The 22994-nt window shown below is 41.7% G+C and overlaps 2 protein-coding genes across 4 annotated transcripts in view; one reads left to right on the top strand and one right to left on the bottom strand.

Annotated features, from left to right (window-relative positions):
* Nucleotides 1–10010, top strand: part of LOC139749127 (ATP synthase subunit d, mitochondrial-like) — a 65808-nt gene extending 55798 nt beyond the window's left edge. Inside the window, exon 4 of the mRNA XM_071662749.1 lies at nucleotides 9692–10010. Coding sequence (XP_071518850.1) covers nucleotides 9692–9778 — 87 coding nt within the window. The 3' untranslated portion in view covers nucleotides 9779–10010. The remainder of the gene's footprint in view (nucleotides 1–9691) is intronic.
* A 2368-nt stretch (nucleotides 10011–12378) lies between these two features.
* The window catches only part of LOC139749124 (probable G-protein coupled receptor Mth-like 1), a 46328-nt gene continuing 35712 nt past the window's right edge, over nucleotides 12379–22994 (bottom strand). For all 3 annotated transcript variants that reach the window (XM_071662746.1, XM_071662745.1, XM_071662744.1), the window contains one exon: nucleotides 12379–14944. In XM_071662746.1, the coding sequence (XP_071518847.1) occupies nucleotides 14221–14944 (724 nt within the window). In that variant the 3' untranslated portion in view covers nucleotides 12379–14220. The remainder of the gene's footprint in view (nucleotides 14945–22994) is intronic.

Here is a 22994-nt window from a genome sequence, read left to right as displayed (position 1 = left end):
AATAAGAGCAAGGTTATTAGGTACAGTAGGGTTGAGGGTGAAGTCAATTGGGAGGTAAGTTTGAATGGAGCAAAACTGGAGGAAGTAAATTGTTTTAGATATCTGGGAGTGGATCTGGCAGCGGATGGAACCATGGAAGTGGAAGTGGATCATAGGGTGGGGGAGGGGGCGAAAATCCTGGGAGCCTTGAAAAATGTGTGGAAGTCGAGAACATTATCTCGGAAAGCGAAAATGGGTATGTTTGAAGGAATAGTGGTTCCAACAATGTTGTATGGTTGCGAGGCATGGGCTATGGATAGAGTTGTGCGCAGGAGGATGGATGTGCTGGAAGTGAGATGTTTGAGGACAATGTGTGGTGTGATGTGGTTTGATCGAGTAAGTAACGTAAGGGTATGAGAGATGTGTGGAAATAAAAAGAGCGTGGTTGAGAGAGCAGAAGAGGGTGTTTTGAAATGGTTTGGGCACATGGAGAGAATGAGTGAGGAAAGATTGACCAAGAGGATATATGTGTCGGAGGTGGAGGGAACGAAGAGAAGTGGGAGACCAAATTGGAGGTGGAAAGATGGAGTGAAAAAGATTTTGTGTGATTGGGGCCTGAACATGCAGGAGGGTGAAAGGAGGGCAAGGAATAGAGTGAATTGGATCGATGTGGTAAACCGGGGTTGACGTGCTGTCAATGGATTGAATGAGGGCATGTGCAGCGTCTAGGGTAAACCATGGAAAGCTGTGTAGGTATGTATATTTACGTGTGTGGACGTATGTATATACATGTGTATGGGGGTGGGTTGGGCCATTTCTTTCGTCTGTTTCCTTGCGCTACCTCGCAAACGCGGGAGACAGCAACAAAAAAAAAAAAAAAGATATATATATATTGGGAGGTGAGTTTGAATGGAGAAAAACTGGAGGAAGTGAAGTGTTTTAGATATCTGGGAGTGGATCTGGCAGCGGATGGAATCATGGAAGTGGAAGTGGATCATAGGGTGGGGGAGGGGGCGAAAATTCTGGGGGCCTTGAAGAATGTGTGGAAGTCGAGAACATTATCTCGGAAAGCAAAAATGGGTATGTTTGAAGGAATAGTGGTTCCAACAATGTTGTATAGTTGCGAGGCGTGGGCTATGGATAGAGTTGTGCGCAGGAGGATGGATGTGCTGGAAATGAGATGTTTGAGGACAATGTGTGGTGTGAGGTGGTTTGATCGAGTGAGTAACATAAGGGTAAGAGAGATGTGTGGAAATAAAAAGAGCGTGGTTGAGAGAGCAGAAGAGGGTGTTTTGAAGTGGTTTGGGCACATGGAGAGAATGAGTGAGGAAAGATTGACCAAGAGGATATATGTGTCGGAGGTGGAGGGAACGAGGAGAAGAGGGAGACCAAATTGGAGGTGGAAAGATGGAGTGAAAAAGATTTTGTGTGATCGGGGCCTGAACATGCAGGAGGGTGAAAGGAGGGCAAGGAATAGAGTGAATTGGAGCGATGTGGTATACCGGGGTTGACGTGCTGTCAGTGGATTGAATCAAGGCATGTGAAGCGTCTGGGGTAGACCATGGAAAGCTGTGTAGGTATGTATATTTGCGTGTGTGGACATATGTATATACATGTGTATGGGGGGGGGGTTGGGCCATTTCTTTCGTCTGTTTCCTTGCGCTACCTCGCAAACGCGGGAGACAGCGACAAAGTATAATAAATAAATAAATAAATATATATATATATATATATATATATATATATATATATATATATATATATCCCTGGGGATAGGGGAGAAAGAATACTTCCCACGTATTCCCTGCGTGTCGTAGAAGGCGACTAAAAGGGGAGGGCGCGGGGGGTTCTGGAAATCTTCCCCTCTCGTTTTTTTTTAATTTTCCAAAACAAGGAACAGAGAAGGGGGCCAGGTGAGGATATTCCCTCCAAGGCCCAGTCCTCTGTTCTTAACGCTACCTCGCTAACGCGGGAAATGGCGAATAGTTTGAATGAATGAAAAATATATATATATATATATATATATATATATATATATATATATATATATATATATATATATATATATATATGTGGTTGGTATTGCCGTGGAATTTATAAAAAAAGGGGATGACTGTATTATTGACTGGTTGGTAAGGTTATTTAATGTATGTATGATTCATGGTGAGGTGCCTGAGGATTGGTGGAATGCTTGCATAGTGCCATTGTACAAAGGCAAAGGGGATAAGAGTGAGTGCTCAAATTACAGAGGTATAAGTTTGTTGAGTATTCCTGGTAAATTATATGGGAGGGTATTGATTGAGAGGGTGAAGGCATGTACAGAGCATCAGATTGGGGAAGAGCAGTGTGGTTTCAGAAGTGGTAGGTGGATGTGTGGATCAGGTGTTTGCTTTGAAGAATGTATGTGAGAAATACTTAGGAAAACAAATGGATTTGTATGTAGCATTTATGGATCGGGAGAAGGCATATGATAGAGTTGATAGAGATTCTCTGTGGAAGGTATTAAGAATATATGGTGTGGGTGGCAAGTTGTTAGAAGCAGTGGAAAGTTTTTATCGAGGATATAAGGCATGTGTACGTGTAGGAAGAGAGGAAAGTGATTGGTTCTCATTGAGTGTAGGTTTGCGGCAGGGGTGTGTGATGTCTCCATGGTTGTTTATTTTGTTTATGAATGGGGTTGTTAGGGAGGTGAATGCAAGAGTTTTGGAAAGAGGGGCAAGTATGCAGTCTGTTGTGGATGAGAGAGCTTGAGAAGTGAGTCAGTTGTTGTTCGCTGATGATACAGCGCTGGTGGCTGATTCATGTGAGAAACTGCAGAAGCTGGTGACTGAGTTTGGTAAAGTGTGTGAAAGAAGAAAGTTAAGAGTAAATGTGAATAAGAGCAAGGTTATTAGGTACATTAGGGTTGAGGGTCAAGTGAACTGGGAGGTAAGTTTGAATGGAGAAAAACTGGAGGAAGTAAAGTGTTTTAGATATCTGGGAGTGGATCTGGCAGCGGATGGAACCATGGAAGCGGAAGTGAATCATAGGGTGGGGGAGGGGTCGAAAATCCTGGGAGCCTTGAAGAATGTTTGGAAGTCGAGAACATTATCTCAGGAAGCAAAAATGGGTATGTTTGAAGGAATAGTGGTCCCAACAATGTTGTATGGTTGCGAGGCGTGGGCTATGGATAGAGTTGTGCGCAGGAGGGTGGATGTGCTGGAAATGAGATGTTTGAGGACAATATGTGGTGTGAGGTGGTTTGGTCGAGTAAGTAATGTAAGGGTAAGAGAGATGTGTGGAAATAAAAAGAGCGTGGTTGAGAGAGCAGAAGAGGGTGTTTTGAAATGGTTTGGGCACATGGAGAGAATGAGTGAGGAAAGATTGACCAAGAGGATATATGTGTCGGAGGTGGAGGGAACGAGGAGAAGTGGGAGACCAAATTGAAGGTGGAAAGATGGAGTGAAAAAGATTTTGAGTGATCGGGTCCTGAACATGCAGGAGGGTGAAAGGAGGGCAAGGAATAGAGTGAATTGAATCGATTTGGTATACCGGGGTTGACGTGCTGTCAGTGGATTGAATCAGGGCATGTGAAGCATCTGGGGTAAACCATGGAAAGCTGTGTGGGGCCTGGATGTGGAAAGGGAGCTGTGGTTTCGGGCATTATTGCATGACAGCTAGAGACTGAGTGTGAATGAATGAGGCCTTTGTTGTCTTTTCCTAGCACTACCCCTCACACATGAGGGGGGAGGGGGATGGTATTCCATGTGTGGCGAGGTGGCGATGGGAATGAATAAAGGCAGACAGTGTGAATTGTGTGCATGGGTATATATGTATGTGTCTGTGTGTGTATATATATGTGCACATTGAGATGTATAGGTATGTATATTTGCGTGTGTGGACGTGTGTGTATATACATGTGTATGGGGGTGGGTTGGGCCATTTCTTTCGTCTGTTTCCTTGCGCTACCTCGCAAACGCGGGAGACAGCGACAAAGCAAAATATATATATATATATATATATATATATATATATATATATATATATATATATATATATATATATATATATATATTCATACTATTCGGTATTTCCTGCATTAGCGAGGTAGCTTTAAGAACAGAGGATTGAGCCTTTGAGGGAATATCCTCACCTGGCCCCCTTCACTGTTCCTTCTTTTCGAAAATTAAAAAAGAAAGGGGAGGATTTCCAGCCCTCTGCTCCCTCCCCTTTTAATTGCCTTCTACGACACGCAGGGAATACATGGTAAGTATTCTTTCTCCCCTATCCCCAGGGATAATTTGGTCTTTGTTGTCTTTTTCTAGCGCTACTTCGTGTGGGGAGGGGGTTGTCAATTCATGTGTGGCTGGATGGCGATGGGAATAAATAAAGGCAGCAATATGAAATATGTATATGTGTAAACATGTATATGTCTGTGTATGTATGTATATATGTATACATTGACATGTATAGGTATTTATATGTGCGCATGTGGATGTGTATGTATATACATGTGTATGTGGGTGGGTTGGGCCATTCTTTCATCTGTTTCCTTGCGCTACCTCGCTCTTCCCCAATTTGATGCTCTGTACATGCCTGTACCCTCTCAATCAATACCCTCCCATATAATTTCCCAGGAATACTCAACAAACGTATACCTCAGTAATTTGAACACTCATCTTTATCACCTTTGCCTTTGCACAATGGCACTATGCATGCATTCTGTCAATCCTCAGACACTTTACCATGAACCATACATACATTGAATATCCTCACCAACCAGTCAAGAACACAGTCACCTCCTTTTTTTTTGATAAATTCCACTGCAATGCCATCCAAACCTGCTGCCTTGCCGGCTTTCATCTTGCATATAGGTTTCACTACCTTTTTTCTGTTTACAAAACCATTCTCCCTGACCTTCTCACTTCGCACACCACCTCGACCAAAACACCCTATATCTGCCAATCTGTCATGAAACACATTCAGCAAACCTTCAAAGTACCCACTCCATCTCCCTCTCCCTTCACCACTACTTGTTATTACCTCCCCATTAGCCCCCTTCACAGATGTTCCTATTTGTTCTTTTGTCTTACACACTTTATTTACCTCTTTCCAAAATATCTTTTTATTCTCCCTAAAATTTAATGATACTCTCTCACCCTAACTATCAGTTGTCCTCTTTTTCATCTCTTGGACCTTTCTCTAGACCTCCTGCCTCTTTCTTCTTTACATCTCCCAGTCATTTGCACTATTTCCCTGCAAAAATTGTCCAAATGCCTCTCTCTTCTCTTTCACTAGCAATCTTAATTCATCCCACAACTCGCTATCCTTTCTAATCTACCCACCTCCCACCTTTCTCATGCCACATGCATATTTTGCACAAGCCATCACTGCTTCCCTAAATACATCCCATTCCTCCCCCACTCCCATTACATCATTTGCTCTCACCTTTTTCCATTCTGCACTCAATCTCTCCTGGTACTTCCTCTCACAAGTCTCCTTTCCAAGCTCACTTATTCTCACCACTCTCTTCACCCCAACATTCTGTCTTCTTTTCTGAAAACCTTTGCAAATCTTCACCTTTGCCTTCCCAAATAATGATCAGACGTTTCTGTAATTGCCCCTCTCAGCACATTAACATGCAAAAGTGTCTTTTTCCTAAGCCTATCAATTAACACGTAATACAATAACGCTCTCAGGCCATCTCTTCTACTTACATACGTATACTTACATATATCTCTCTTTTTAAACCAGGTATTCCCAATCACCAGTCCTTTTTCAGCACACAGATCTACAAGCTCATCACCATTTCCATTTACAACACTGAACACCCCATGTACACCAATTATACCCTCAACTGCTACATTACTCACCTTTGCATTCAAAATCACCCATCACTATTGCCTGGTCTTGTGCATCAAAGCTGATAACACACTCACTCAGCTGCTTCCAGTACACTTGCCTCTCATGATCTGTTTTCTCATGACCAGGTGCATAGGCACCAATAATCACCCATCTCTGTTCATCCACTTTCAGTTTTACCCATATCAATGTAGAGTTTACTTTCTTGCACTCTATCACATAATCCCACAACTCGTGCTTCAGGAGTAGTGCTATTCCTGCCTTTGCTCTTGTCCTGTCACCAACCCCTGATATTACTCCCAAGACATTCGCAAACCACTCTTCCCCTTTACCCTTGAGCTTTGTTTCACTCAGAGCCAAAACATCCAGGTTCCTTTCCTCAAACATACTACCTCTCTCTCCTTTTTTTTCTCATCTTGGTTACATCCACGCACATTTAGACACCCTAATGTGAGCCTTCGAGGAGGATGAGCACTCCCCGTGTGACTCCTTCCTCTGTTTCCCCTTTTCGAAAGTTGAAATACAAGGAGGGAAGGGTTTCTAGCCCCCATTCCCATCCCCTTTAGTCACCTCACACCCACATGTATATCAGAACATTTGCTTAAGTCTCCATTCACTCTTACATATGTATTTCTTCCTCTATATAAGGCTTTCTCCAGATCCATGAAAGCTGCATGTAACTTCTTTACTGAAAGAATCTGATCCACACATCCCCAACCATTCCTAAAACTTTCCTGTTCCTCACTTATTCTGCATTTAATCACTTTGTCACTCTTATCAGTCAACATTCTTGCGTATACTTTTAGTAGGGTATTTAACAGACTTATTCATCTGTAATTGCTTCAGATATTCTTCACACCTATTCCTTTGAATAAAGGAACAGTAGTATTTTTCATCCAATCTTCAGGCACAGCCTTTTCTGTCCATGTTAAATAGTATATCAGATGCATCCACTCTATTACACTTTCTCCTCCATACTTCAGGATTTCAGTTATGATCCCATCAACTCCAGTGTCTTTCCCACCTTCATCCTCATTATTGCCCAACTTATCTCCCTTTTTGCTATAGGCCCTTGCACTTGAATCCTCTTCCATCCTTTATACCTATGCATGTAACAGCTTCTGCCTCACCTTCTCCCACATTTTTCAGTTCTTTAAAATACTCTTTCCATCTTCCTTGTACTTCCTCCTCTTGATTCAGTAATTCCCCTTCCTTACTTCTTGCATTAACATTTCCACTCTTACATCCACCTCTTTCCTTTTCCACCTTCCAGTTTGGTTTCTTTTTTTCCTGAAACTTTTCACTTAACTTTCTTCCAAAATCGTCACCTTCTCATTCTTTGCTTTCTCCTATCAGCTTCTTAATGTTCCGCTTACATATTTTATATTCTTCCCTCCTTTGCTGAACTTCCAATGATACATTTCTTCTAGCAGTCAACCATATGCCTTTTTCTTCTCTTCCACAGTATTTCTAATTTCTTCTGTCCACCATGCATTGCCCTTATTATTCCTGTATCCCATGACTTTGTATCCAACTTTTAATTCTACAACCTGTAATAGTATTTCTCTAAACAATTTAAACACCTCATTTACAGATGACTGTATCCCTACATTCACTGCACTACCATCAAAGCTGTTAGTTACCTTCCTTTCATGCTTCTCCTTGCTTTTTTTATGACTCATCTTCTCGCATGGCAACACTTTTATCTCGCCACCACTTCCTGATCCTCATCCCCACTAGAACTGTAAATGGTCTGTCTCCAAATAATCCTCTCACAACTCCAGCCTTTTTCAATCTTGCGTCCACTCCCACATAGTCAAAGTCTTTTGCTCGTCTCTTCCATCATTCCTCGTCCATGTATATCTGTGGATCATTTTGTGCTGGGAAAAGGTGATTGCAAGGAATAAACCCCCCTCAGCACAGATGTCTACAAGATAACTGTGACTGAAAGCTATTCACTTATAGTTGCTTTCTTCCGTTACCATTTATTCATCGACCATCCACGAGGTATCTCTATCAACCTTATATGCTTTCTCCACATCCATAAGTGCCACATAAAAATTCATCTGGTTTTTAAGCATTTCTCACATATTCTTCAAAGTAAGCACCTAGTCCACACACCCTCTTAACATCCTTGAAACCATATTGTTTCTCCCTAATCTGATGCTCTGTACATACCTTCAGCTTCTCAGTCACCAGTTTCTCTTACAATTTACGAGGTACACTCAACAAACTTTTACGTTCCTAGGTAGAAGACTCACCTTTGTTACCCTTGCCTTTATCCTGTGGCACTATGCAAACATTCTGCCACTCCTCAGGCACCTCACTGTGATCCATACATACATTGAAAATCCTAACTAACCAATAAGTCAACAACACAGTCGCCTCCTTTCTAAAGAAATTAACTGTACTACCATCCACTCCAGATGTCTTGCTACATTATCACTAAACCACTTTCCATGTCTGTCACTTCACATACCTGTTCTCTTCACTAAACCACTTTCCATGTCTGTCACTTCACATACTTACCTAAGTTGCACACCCTACATTCAACATTCCTTCAAAACATTCACTCCATCTCCTCCTCACCTTATTATTATCTGTTACTATGTCCCCATACTCCCCTTTCATCAATGTTCCCATTTGTTGTCTTGTTTTTCTCACACTATTAACTTACTTCCAAATCATCTGATTCTCCCTTCTGAAGTTTACTGATAATTGTGCAAACCAACTTTTGATTGCCCCCTTTTTCAATCTGTGCACCTTTCTCTTGACCCTCTGCTGCTTTCTTTAGTGCATTTCCCAATCTTTTGCCCTCCTTCCTTGTAAGTACCACAATTTTAGTTTGTTATCCCACCACTCGCTACCCTTTTTCATTTACCAACCTTCCACCTTCCTTATATCACACTCTGCTTCTTTTAATTTCTCCCACTACCTTGTGCTCACTTAGTTCATTTTCTCTCCCCTTTTGCTATTCTGCACCTAGTCATTCTTTTGATATTTCCTCCATATATCTTGTTTCCAAGCTTGATTACTTTCACCAGCCTTTTTTCACTCATACGGTTACCTCCTTTCTTCACCATTGCCTCCACCAGATAATGATCAGACATTCCACCAGTTGCCCTTGAACACATTAACATTCAAGGGTCTTTCTTTTGTACACCTGTCAGTTAGTATGTAATCCAGTAATGCCCCCTTACCAATTTTTCTACCTAACTGTGTATACTTATGTATTCCTCACATTTTAAAGTAGGTATTCCCAGTCACCATTTTTTTTCAGTACACAACTCCACAAGCCATTCACCATTCCTGTTCATCATACATGTCTCCCAGTTATGCCATCAAGTGTCATACTACCTGTCACAGTTACCCAATCTCTTGCACCAAAAATGCTGATACACTTGCCCAGCTGCTGTAGAATCACTTGCTGCTTATCCTCTTTCTTCTCATGGCCACAAGGGAAAAGGCATCACTGGGAAGATTATATCATGAGAGTACAGCTATTGACAAACTCATCACTCCAAAGGAGTCCTTCCTTTCCTTGGTATTGAAACTGCAGGAATCCCTGTAAAGGAAACCTTTTGGGGGTTATAAAATGATTATGATAACATACTGAAGATGCTGATATTTATATTAAATTTAGGTGTTTATGATTCCTTTTGATTTTTTGTGGATTAAGGGATAATGGGGAAATTCATGTGTAGGTTGCTGATAATTTTTGTAATTTTGGACTTGTATTGTTTTGAAAATTTGCAGCTATGATGGTGCTTTACTTTACTTTTACTGATCGTAATATATGTATTCAGCATAAAGTTTAAGACTTTTTATGACCCATTAATTTTAATGTTTGTTATATTTTTGTGAATTTCAGACTGTAGATTTGGCCAACCCAACCATGTGGCCACACACACCTGAGGAGCAACCTGGATATGTAGCTAAGGATGGCACTGAGGCGTAATGTGATGAGATGATATAAATCTGGCACTTGAAAGCAGTTGCATATGTTTGTAAATTTTTCTTAATTTTTTTTTAGTATACTGTAAATACTTTTGAAAACTTGTCTGTGATTAGAAATTTACTCTTATTTAAGTAATAAGTAAATGTAAATTGAAACATAATGTGAAATTGCTCCTAATAAAATGCAGATAGGTATGAAATGTTAAAACCCAATATACATTGTTGTAGGGGTGCACCAGATCTTTGTTTTGGCTAGTTAATTCCAGCCAGATCCCCTTTTTATCTGAATATCATTTGTTGGTGGAATTTTGAGAGCTGACTAGAGCAAGAACTTTTTATTTCATTTCTGAATATTATACATTTATCTGTCTATCGATCTATCTATATATCTGACTCCTGTTCCCTCCAGGAACTCCCTCAAGGGGGTGACCATGGCAAATGTTGGGACCTCCAGGGCTGTCTCTTAGCCTCTAGTGCCTCAACTTTTATAGGCTACTAGCAGAGGACGACTCTGGGACATTGTTTCCAGAGACTCCTACCAAATGTCCCTACTGTTTGCTGCTCAGTGTGGCTACCAAATCTCCCAACCGACTACTACTAAGTTTGGCTACCAAAGCTCCCTACCGACTGCTACTAAATAAGTGTACCTAATGTTCCTGCCTTATGCTCCAGCTTCTTACTTCTACTAAATGCACCCACCCAAATGTTCCTTTCTCCTTTTCCTACTCTGTGTTTCTGCTCAGATGTAATCGAACTGAATGAATCAATGCACAGATCTGTACATGATGTTACAGAAACGGTAATTGTATGAACAGAAATCAAAGATGCCAGTATTTTTCAGTGATTACACTACACTAACTCTAAAGGAAGAATCATATTTCACAGACCCACCTTCACCTGGAATCAATCACCCTCCTCTCTACCTACTCACAATCGCGCCTTACACTTGATAGAAATTCCTTACGCTTCTCATAGATATCCTCTCTCACCATATATTTGTAACACATTCCATAAAGCAACTCTATCAATCCTATTTTATGCATTTTCCAGATCCATAAATGCTGAATGCAAATCTTCATGTTTCTCTAAGTATTTCTCACACATTTTCTTCAAAGCAAACACTGACCCACACATCCTCTAACACTCCTGGAACCTAATTCTTCCTCCCCAATGTGATGCTCCATGCATGCCCCACCTTCTCAGTCACTACTCTTCCTTATAACATACCAGGTATGTTCAACAGTCCTATAACCTCTCCAAATTGAACACTCGCCTTTGCCCCCATTGTCATTTTATAGTGGCACTATACATGACATTCAATTCGCATACCTCCCTGACCCAGACACCCTACATCTGCCATCCAATCATCAAGCACAGTCAACAGTTCTTCAAAGCACTCCATCTCTTCATTTCATCACTGGCTGTTATCACATACCCACTTGACCCCTTTGCCAATGTTACCATGTGTTCTCATTTTTTCTCACTTTTAACTCTTTCCCAAACATCTGATTCTCCCTGTTTGCTGATACTTGATCACCCTAACTCTGATTTGCCTTCTTTTTCAGCCTTTGCGCCTCCCTCTTTCCTTTCGTAAGTAGCCTTATTTTTCATCCCACCACTCACTACCCTTTCTCACGTGCACATTTACCACTGTCTGCATGCTACATACTTCTCTCCAAGATGCCAGCATTACTTTTTTAAATACCATTCATTCCTTGCCCCTTTCCCTTAGCTTTGTTTACTCTCATCTTTTGCCATTCTACATTCAATCTTTCCTAGTTTTTCTTCTCGAAAATCTGTCTTCCAAATTCATCTTTTTTCACCATCCTCTTTTCACCCATATCATTTCCTCTTACAAAAAGCTCCAACAGTCTTTATCCTCGCCTCCTACATCCCACCAGCTGCCCTTTGCACATTCATTAATAGAGAGTGAGAGAGAGAGCACATTTATATATTGGAGAGGGAGGATGTTTAAATGCAGGCTGGCAGTGTGTGAGTGTGGTGGTGGGGGAGTCAGTAGTAGTGTGCTGTGGATGTAGGCAAATGAGGCAATTTTATTGTGTTCTTGGAGCTACCTTATTGACGCGGGATGGTGGGATGAAGAAGTAAGATAGTTAGGGAAAGAGAAGAGAGAGGCATTTGGACAATTTTTGCAGGGAAGTAATGCAAATGAGTGGGAGATGTATAAAAGAAAGTGGCAGGAGGTCAAGAGAAAGGTGCAAGAGGTGTAAAAGAGGGCAAATGAGAGTTGGGGTGAGAGAGTATCATTAGATTTTAGGGAGAATAAAAAGATGTTCTGGAAGGAGGTAAATAAAGTGTGTAAGACAAGGGGATCAATGGGAACTTCAGTGAAGGGGACTAATGGGGAGGCGATAACAAATAGTTGTGATGTGAGAAGGAGATGGAGCAAGTGTTTTGAAGGTTTGTTGAATGTGTTTGATGATAGAGCGGCAGATATAGGGTGTTTTGGTCGAGGTGGTGTGCAAAGTGAGAGGGTTAGGGAGAATGATTTGGTAAACAGAGAAGAGGTAGGAAAAGCTTTGCGGAAGATGAAAGCCGGCAAGGCAGCGGGTTTGGATGGTATTGCAGTGGAATTTCTTAAAAAAGGGGATGACTGTATTGTTGACTGGTTGGTAAGGTTATTTAATGTATGTATGACTCATGGTGAGGTACCTGAGGATTGGCGGAATGCTTGCATAGTGCCATTGTACAAAGGCAAAGGGGATAAAAGTGAGTGCTCAAATTACAGAGGTATAAGTTTGTTGAGTATTCCTGGTAAATTATATGGGAGGGTATTGATTGAGAGGGTGAAGGCACGTACAGAGCATCATATTGGGAAGGGCAGTGTGGTTTCAGAAGTGGTAGAGGATGTGTGGATCAGGTGTTTGCTTTGAAGAATGTATGTGAGAAATACTTAGAAAAGCAAATGGATTTTGTATGTAGCATTTATGGATCTGGAGAAGGCATATGATAAGAGTTGATAGAGATGCTCTGTGGAAGGTATTAAGAATATATGATGTGGGAGGCAAGTTGTTAGAAACAGTGAAAAGTTTTTATCGAGGATGTAAAGCATGTGTACGAGTAGGAAGAGAGGAAAGTGAGTGGTTCCCAGTGAATGTCGATTTGTGGCAGGGGTGTGTGATGTCTCCATGGTTGTTTAATTTGTTTATGAATGGGGTTGTTAGGGAGGTGAATGCAAGAGTTTTGGAAAGAGGGGCAAGTATGCAGTCTGTTGTGGATGAGAGAGCTTGGGAAGTGAGTCAGTTGTTGTTCACTGATGATACAGTGCTGGTGGCTGATTCATGTAAGAAACTGCAGAAGCTGGTGACTGAGTTTGGTAAAGTGTGTGAAAGAAGAAAGCTGAGAGTAAATGTGAATAAGAGCAAGGTTATTAGGTACAGTAGGGTTGAGGGACAAGTCAATTGGGAGGTCAGTTTGAAAGGAGAAAAACTGGAGGAAGTGAAATGTTTTAGATTAGATATCTGGGAGTGGATCTGGCAGCGGATGGAACCATGGAAGTTCAAGTGAAACATAGGGTGGGGGAGGGGGCGAAAGTTCTGGGAGCATTGAAAAACGTGTGGAGGTTGAGAACGTTATCTTGGAAAGCAAAAATGGGTATGTTTGAAGGAATAGTGGTTCCAACAATGTTGTATGGTTGCAAGGCGTGGGCTATAGATAGAGGTGTGTGGAGGAGGGTGGATGTGCTTTAAATGAGATGTTTGAGGACAATATGTGGTGTGAGGTGGTTTGATCGAGTAAGTAATGAAAGGGTAAGAGAGATGTGTCGTAATGAGTGTGGTTGAGAGAGCAAAAGAGGGTGTTTTTGAAATGGTTTGGTCACATGGAGAGAATGAGTGAGGAAAGATTGACAAAGAGGATATATGTGTCAGAGGTGGAGGGAACGAGAAGTGAGAGACCAAATTGGAGGTGGAAAGATGGAGTGATAAAGATTTTGAGTGATCGGCGCCTGAACATGCAGGAGGGTGAAAGGCATGCATGGAATAGAGTGAATTGGAACGATGTGGTATATCACCATAGATACAGCACTTACTTATGATTACCTAATAAATAACACATTATTATTAGATTCTAACTAAGCGTATGGGTTCTCCCAAGGATTTTTTGCATTATTTTTTTAGTGAACTTGGGTGGGCAAGTGTGATGAGAATTATTTCTGTATTTGAATTGATGATTAAAGTTGCTTATTATACCTTAAGGATGTTGAAAAGCGATTTTTGGCTAATTGTTGTTTTTTCTTTTTTTTATCTTCCACAGTAAAACTCCTCAGATATTTGTATATGTAAAGCTTTATTTTAAGAAACATGTTGTAGTTTTCAAGTGAAAATAATAAGAAGCTAAGGAAAGTAGTAGTTGAAAAGATCTGTTGTATTTATGTAAACAGTTAGGGTTCACAACCATTTATTACAAATGTGTATTCATTTACTAAGATTCTGTTTTGGTCAACCCGTGGCACACTACCTCATGGGTAACCTGTCCCTCTTCACCTGTGGCTAGAGTCAAGGATCCTGTCTTGTGGCGTAAGATGCTCCAGTTGGTGAAGCTTGGCCGTGGCTCTAAGGGCATGTATGGTAATGCATGGTCGAAGGAAGAGCACAGGGTGATCAAGTCTTTGTAGTCATCACATTTAAATTCTTCTCTACGTGGATGATTCCCAGTTTGGTTGCTTGCACTGAGAACATTTGGGAAGTATGTTTTAGAATAATGGGACTTCCATTGTGGCACCGTCCAGATCGGGTTAAAACTTTTAAAGAGGGGTTCTTCACCACAAACACTCCGCTTAGCATAACTGTCCACGTCATTTGCGTCATCTTCGTAAGCTTTATTTTTGAATCCTTGAGGAGCTTCCATCTTTCTTTTAAAGATTATGTTATCGAGGACCTGTTGACTCGATAGATGTGGCCTTTGGGTTATCCTGAGGAACCATCTAAGTATGGCCAGGCTCCTTATTCGGTTTGCCATACGGGTTGAGATGCTGGCAGGAAGGTGGGGCTGCGGTAAGTGTGTGGTCCTGTCTGCTCCGGGCCCCCGGCTCCCAGCTGACCACTGTGTCAGGGTCTGCTGCAGCAGCCGACGCTTCTTACTGCTCCTCAGGAAAGTGATGAAGATGAATACCCCTTGGAAGGTGTTCAAGGTATCTGTCAAAGCCCTGGAAAATGTAAGTTGTACAAGTACGTGCATTAACCATGATTTTCATAAAAAAAAAAAAAATTCAGTATCGAATTTGAATACAGGTCCATAAAAAACTCGGAGTAATGACAAAACCCTGGAAGAAGGAAGCTGTCAAAAGATAGGCCTGAACAAATTTTGGCATGGAATTCACAACCACTCATGAATACATTTGACTTGGGACATGTAGAATACTTTTGCCATGGTGACGTTCCAAGTTGCATAATTTGAAACTTGCCAACTATTCTCATTGTCACAAGAGTATTGATGACATTTTACTCCCTCAGCGAGTATTGATGACATTTTACTCCCTCAGCCATTTAAGAAGTTACATTACCTAAGCTTTTACTCCGTAAAGATATTTCCAATGTGTGAGGAAGTACCAGGAGAGACTTTACAGAATGGAAAAAGGTGAGAACAAAGGACGTAAGGGGAGCGGGGGAGGAATGGGATGTATTTAGGGAAGCAGTGATGGATTGGGCAAAAGATGCTTGTGGCATGAGAAGCGTTTGAGGTGGGCAGATTAGAAAGGGTAGTGAGTGGTGGGATGAAGAAGTAAGATTATCAGTGAAAGAGAAGAGAGGCATTTGGACAATTTTTGCAGGGACATAATGCAAATGACTGGGAGATGTATAAAAGAAAGAGGCAGGAGGTCAAGAGAGAGGTGCAAGAGGTGAAAAAGAGGGCAAACGAGAGTGGGGGTGAGAGAGTACCATTAAATTTCGGGGAGAATAAAAAGATGTTTTGAAGGAAGTAAATAAAATGCGTAAGACAAGAGAACAAATGGGAACATCAGTGAAGGGTGCTAATGGGGAGGTGATAACAAGTAGTGGTGATGTGAGGAGATGGAGTGAGTATTTTGAAGGTTATTGGATGTGCTTGAGGATAGAATGGCAGATATAGGGTGTTTTGGTCGAGGTGGTGTGCAAAGTGAGAGGGTTAGGAAGAATGATTTGGTAAACAGAGAAGAGGTAGTAAAAGCTTTGGTTGAAGATGAAAACTGGCAAGACAGCGGGTTTGGATGGTATTGCAGTGGAATTAATTAAAAAGGGGGGTGACTGTATTGTTGACTGGTTGGTAAGGTTATTTAATGTATGTATGACTCATGGTGAGGGCTTGAGCATTGGTGGAATGCTTGCATAGTGCCATTGTACAAAGGCAAAGGGGATGAAAGTGAGTGCTCAAATTACAGAGGTATAAATTTGTTGAGTATTCCTGGGAAATTATATGGGAGGGTATTGATTGAGAGGGTGAAGGAATGTACAGAGCATTAGATTGGGGAAGAGTAGTGTGGTTTCAGAAGTGGTAGAGGATATGTGGATCAGGTGTTTGCTTTGAAGAATGTATGTGAGAAATATTTAGAAAAACAGATGGATTTGTATGTAGCATATATGGATCTGGAGAGAGTTGATAGAGATGCTCTGTGGAAGCTTTTAAGAGTGTATGGTGTGGGAGGAAAGTTGTTAGAAGCAGTGAAACGTTTTTATCAAGGATGTAAGGAATGTGTACGAGTAGGAAGAGAGGATAGTGATTGGTTTCCAGTGAATGTCGGATTGCGGTAGGGGGGTGTGATGTCTCCATGGCTGTTTAATTTGTTTATGGATGAGGTTGTTAGGGAGGTGACTGCAAGAGTTTTGGATAGAGGGGCAAGTATGCAGTCTGTTGTGGAGGAGAGGGCTTGGGAAGTGAGTCAGTTATTGTTCGCTTATGATACAGCGCTGGTGGCTGATTCAGGTGAGAAACTGCAGAAGTTGGTGACTGAGTTTGGTAAAGTGTGTGGAAGAAGAAAGCTGAGAGTAGATGTTAATAAGATCAAGGTTATTAGGTTCAGTAGCGTTGAGGGACAAGTTTACTGGTAAGTAAGATTGAATGGAGAGAAACTGGAGGAAGTGAAGTGATTTAGATATGTGGGAGTGGATTTAGCAGCGGATGGAACCATGGAAGCAGAAGTGAGTCACGGTGGGGGAGGAGGTGAAGGTTTTGGGAGTGTTGAGGAATGTGTGGAAAGCGAGAGCGTTATCTCGGAGAGCGAAAATGGGTATGTTTGAAGGAATACTGGTTTTAAGAATGGTATATTGTTATGAGGCATGGGTTATAGATAGAGTTATGCGGAGGAGGGTGGATGTTTGGAAATTAAATGTTTGAGGACAATATTTGGTGTGAGGTGATTTGATCAAGTAATTAATGAAAGGGCAAGAAAGATGTGTGGTAATGAAAAGAGTATGGTGGAGAGAGCAGAAGAGGGTGTATTGAAATTGTTTGGTCACATGGAGAGAATGAGTGAGGAAAGATTGACAAAGAGGATATATGTGTCAGAGGTGGAGGGAAAGAGGAGAGTGGGAGACCAAATTGGAGATGGAAGGATGTAATGAAAAATATTTTGAGCGATCTGGGCCAGAACATACAGGTGGGTGAAAGGTGTGCAAGGAATAGAGTGAATTGGAACAATGTGGTATACCGTGGTGGATAAGCTGTCAATGGATTGAACCAGGGCATGTGAAGCGTCTGGGGTAAACCATGGCAAGTTTTGTAGGGCCTGGATGTGGAAAGGAAGCTATGGTTTTGGTTCATTACACATAATAGCTAGAGACTGAGTGTGAACAAATGTGGCCTTTGTTGTCTTTTTATGGTGCTACCTCACGCATGCTTGGTGAGAGGGGATGCTATTTCATGTGTGGGGGGGTGGTGACAGGAATGGATGAAGGCAGCAAGTATGGATATGTACAGGTGTATAGATGTATATGTTTGTGTATGTATATGCATGTATACGTTGAAATGTATAGGTATGTGTATGTGCATGTGTGAACGTTTATGTATATACATGTGTATGTGGGTGGGTTGGGCCATTCTTTTGTGTGCTTCCTTGCGCTACCTCGCTAACGCGGGAGACAGCGAGTAAGAGTAATATGTATATATATATATATATATATATATATATATATATATATATATATATATATATATATATATATTTTAAACTATTCGCCATTTCCTGTGTTAGCGAGGTAGCGTTAAGAAAAGAGGACTGGACCTTTTTTGGAATATCCTCACCTGGCCCCCTCTGTTCCTTCTTTTGGAAAATTAAAAAAAAAAATGAGAGGGGAGGATTTCCAGCCCCCCGCTCCCCCCCTTTTAGTCGCCTTCTCAAACACGCAGGGAATACGTGGGAAGTGTTCTTAATCCCCTATCCCCAGGGATAATGTATATATATATATATATATATATATATATATGGTTGTTTAATTTGTTTATGGATGGGGTTGTTAGGGAGGTGAATGCAAGAGTTTTGGAAAGAGGGGCAAGTATGAAGTCTGTTGTGGATGAGAGAGCTTGGGAAGTGAGTCAGTTGTTGTTCGCTGATGATACAGCACTGGTGGCTGATTCATGTGAGAAACTGCAGAAGCTGGTGACTGAGTTTGGTAAAGTGTGTGAAAGAAGAAAGTTAAGAGTAAATGTGAATAAGAGCAAGGTTATTAGGTACAGTATGGTTGAGGGTCAAGTCAATTGGGAGGTAAGTTTGAATGTAGAAAAACTGGAGGAAGTAAAGTGTTTTAGATATTTGGGAGTGGATCTGGCAGCGGATGGAACCATGGAAGCGGAAGTGGATCATAGGCTGGGGGAGGGGGCAAAAATCCTGGGAGCCTTGAAGAATGTGTGGAAGTCGAGAACATTATCTCGGAAAGCAAAAATGGGCATGTTTGAAGGAATAGTGGTTCCAACAATGTTGTATGGTTGCGAGGCGTGGGCTATGGATAGAGTTGTGCACAGGAGGGTGGATGTGCTGGAAATGAGATGTTTGAGGACAATGTGTGGTGTGAGGTGGTTTGATCGAGTAAGTAACATAAGGGTAAGAGAGATGTGTGGAAATAAAAAGAGCGTGGTTGAGAGAGCAGAAGAGGGTGTTTTGAAATGGTTTGGGCACATGGAGAGAATGAGTGAGGAAAGATTGACCAAGAGGATATACGTGTCGGAGGTGGAGGGAACGAGGAGAAGTGGGAGAACAAATTTTAGGTGGAAAGATGGAGTGAAAAAGATTTTGAGTGATCGGGGCCTGAACATGCAGGAGGGTGAAAGGAGGGCAAGGAATAGAGTGAATTGGATCGATGTGGTATACCGGGGTTGATGTGCTGCCAGTGGATTGAATCAGGGCATGTGAAGCGTCTGGGGTAAACCATGGAAAGCTGTGTAGGTATGTATATTTGCGTGTGTGGACGTGCATGTATATACATGTGTATGGGGGTGGGTTGGGCCATTTCTTTCGTCTGTTTCCTTGCGCTACCTCGCAAACGCAAGAGACAGCGGAAAAAATATATATATATATATATATTTCTTTTCTTTCTTTCTTTCATACTATTCGCCATTTCCCACATTAGCGAGGTAGCGTTGAGAACAGAGGACTGGGCCATTGAGGGAATATCCTCACCTGGGCCCCTTCTCTGTTCCCTCTTTTGGAAAATTAAAAAAAAAAGTGAGAGGGGAGGATTTCCAGCCCCCCGCTCCCTCCCCTTTTAGTCGCCTTCTACGACACGCAGGGAATACGTGGGAAGTATTCTTTCTCCCCTATCCCCAGGGATATATATATATATACACGAATAAAGTGCATATGAACGCGCACTGATATATGTATATATATATATATATATATATATATATATATATATATATATATATATATATATATATATATATATATATGGTAAATTATATGGGAGGGTATTGATTGAGAGGGTGAAGGCATGTACAGAGCATCAGATTGGGGAAGAGCAGTGTGGTTTCAGAAGTGGTAGAGGATGTGTGGATCAGGTGTTTGCTTTGAAGAATGTATGTGAGAAATACTTAGAAAAGCAAATGGATTTGTATGTAGCATTTATGGATCTGGAGAAGGCATATGATAGAGTTCATAGAGATGCTCTGTGGAAGGTATTAAGAATATATGGTGTGGGAGGCAAGTTGTTATAAGCAGTGAAAAGTTTTTATCGAGGATGTAAGGCATGTGTACGTGTAGGAAGAGAGGAAAGTGATTGGTTCTCGGTGAATGTAGGTTTGCAGCAGGGGTGTGTGATGTCTCCATGGTTGTTTAATTTGTTTATGGATGGGGTTGTTAGGGAGGTAAATGCAAGAGTTTTGGAAAGAGGGGCAAGTATGAAGTCTGTTGGGGATGAGAGAGCTTGGGAAGTGAGTCAGTTGTTGTTCGCTGATGATACAGCGCTGGTGGCTGATTCATGTGAGAAACTGCAGAAGCTGGTGACTGAGTTTGGTAAAGTGTGTGAAGAAGAAAGTTAAGAGTAAATGTGAATAAGAGCAAGGTTATTAGGTACAGTATGGTTGAGGGTCAAGTCAATTGGGAGGTAAGTTTGAATGTAGAAAAACTGGAGGAAGTAAAGTGTTTTAGATATTTGGGAGTGGATCTGGCAGCGGATGGAACCATGGAAGCGGAAGTGGATCATAGGCTGGGGGAGGGGGCAAAAATCCTGGGAGCCTTGAAGAATGTGTGGAAGTCGAGAACATTATCTCGGAAAGCAAAAATGGGCATGTTTGAAGGAATAGTGGTTCCAACAATGTTGTATGGTTGCGAGGCGTGGGCTATGGATAGAGTTGTGCGCAGGAGGATGGATGTGCTGGAAATGAGATGTTTGAGGACAATGTGTGGTGTGAGGTGGTTTGATCGAGTGAGTAACATAAGGGTAAGAGAGATGTGTGGAAATAAAAAGAGCGTGGTTGAGAGAGCAGAAGAGGGTGTTTTGAAGTGGTTTGGGCACATGGAGAGAATGAGTGAGGAAAGATTGACCAAGAGGATATATGCGTCGGAGGTGGAGGGAACGAGGAGAAGTGGAGAGAACAAATTTTAGGTGGAAAGATGGAGTGAAAAAGATTTTGAGTGATCGGGGCCTGAACATGCAGGAGGGTGAAAGGAGGGCAAGGAATAGAGTGAATTGGATCGATGTGGTATACCGGGGTTGATGTGCTGCCAGTGGATTGAATCAGGGCATGTGAAGCGTCTGGGGTAAACCATGGAAAGCTGTGTAGGTATGTATATTTGCGTGTGTGGACGTGCATGTATATACATGTGTATGGGGGTGGGTTGGGCCATTTCTTTCGTCTGTTTCCTTGCGCTACCTCGCAAACGCAAGAGACAGCGAAAAAAATATAAAATATATATATATATTCTTTTCTTTCTTTCTTTCATACTATTCGCCATTTCCCACATTAGCGAGGTAGCGTTGAGAACAGAGGACTGGGCCATTGAGGGAATATCCTCACCTGGGCCCCTTCTCTGTTCCCTCTTTTGGAAAATTAAAAAAAAAAGTGAGAGGGGAGGATTTCCAGCCCCCCGCTCCCTCCCCTTTTAGTCGCCTTCTACGACACGCAGGGAATACGTGGGAAGTATTCTTTCTCCCCTATCCCCAGGGATATATATATATATACACGAATAAAGTGCATATGAACGCGCACTGATATATGTATATATATATATATATATATATATATATATATATATATATATATATATATATATATATATATATATATATGGTAAATTATATGGGAGGGTATTGATTGAGAGGGTGAAGGCATGTACAGAGCATCAGATTGGGGAAGAGCAGTGTGGTTTCAGAAGTGGTAGAGGATGTGTGGATCAGGTGTTTGCTTTGAAGAATGTATGTGAGAAATACTTAGAAAAGCAAATGGATTTGTATGTAGCATTTATGGATCTGGAGAAGGCATATGATAGAGTTCATAGAGATGCTCTGTGGAAGGTATTAAGAATATATGGTGTGGGAGGCAAGTTGTTATAAGCAGTGAAAAGTTTTTATCGAGGATGTAAGGCATGTGTACGTGTAGGAAGAGAGGAAAGTGATTGGTTCTCGGTGAATGTAGGTTTGCAGCAGGGGTGTGTGATGTCTCCATGGTTGTTTAATTTGTTTATGGATGGGGTTGTTAGGGAGGTAAATGCAAGAGTTTTGGAAAGAGGGGCAAGTATGAAGTCTGTTGGGGATGAGAGAGCTTGGGAAGTGAGTCAGTTGTTGTTCGCTGATGATACAGCGCTGGTGGCTGATTCATGTGAGAAACTGCAGAAGCTGGTGACTGAGTTTGGTAAAGTGTGTGAAGAAGAAAGTTAAGAGTAAATGTGAATAAGAGCAAGGTTATTAGGTACAGTAGGGTTGAGGGTCAAGTCAATTGGGAGGTGAGTTTGAATGGAGAAAAACTGGAGGAAGTGAAGTGTTTTAGATATCTGGGAGTGGATCTGGCAGCGGATGGAACCATGGAAGCGGAAGTGGATCATAGGGTGGGGGAGGGGGCGAAAATTCTGGGAGCCTTGAAGAATGTGTGGAAGTCGAGAACATTATCTCGGAAAGCAAAAATGGGTATGTTTGAAGGAATAGTGGTTCCAACAATGTTGTATGGTTGCGAGGCATGGGCTATGGATAGAGTTGTGCGCAGGAGGATGGATGTGCTGGAAATGAGATGTTTGAGGACAATGTGTGGTGTGAGGTGGTTTGATCGAGTGAGTAACATAAGGGTAAGAGAGATGTGTGGAAATAAAAAGAGCGTGGTTGAGAGAGCAGAAGAGGGTGTTTTGAAGTGGTTTGGGCACATGGAGAGAATGAGTGAGGAAAGATTGACCAAGAGGATATATGCGTCGGAGGTGGAGGGAACGAGGAGAAGAGGGAGACCAAATTGGAGGTGGAAAGATGGAGTGAAAAAGATTTTGTGTGATCGGGGCCTGAACATGCAGGAGGGCAAGGAATAGAGTGAATTGGAGCAATGTGGTATACCGGGGTTGACGTGCTGTCAGTGGATTGAATCAAGGCATGTGAAGCGTCTGGGGTAAACCATGGAAAGCTGTGTAGGTATGTATATTTGCGTGTGTGGACGTATGTATATACATGTGTATGGGGGGGGGGGGTTGGGCCATTTCTTTCGTCTGTTTCCTTGCGCTACCTCGCAAACGCGGGAGACAGCGACAAAGTATAATAAATATATATAAAAGTATAATATATATATATATATATATATATATATATATA

This window comes from Panulirus ornatus, chromosome 6 (genome assembly GCF_036320965.1).
Source record: "Panulirus ornatus isolate Po-2019 chromosome 6, ASM3632096v1, whole genome shotgun sequence".
Taxonomy (NCBI): domain Eukaryota; kingdom Metazoa; phylum Arthropoda; class Malacostraca; order Decapoda; family Palinuridae; genus Panulirus; species Panulirus ornatus.
This window is presented reverse-complemented; position numbering and strand designations above follow the sequence as displayed.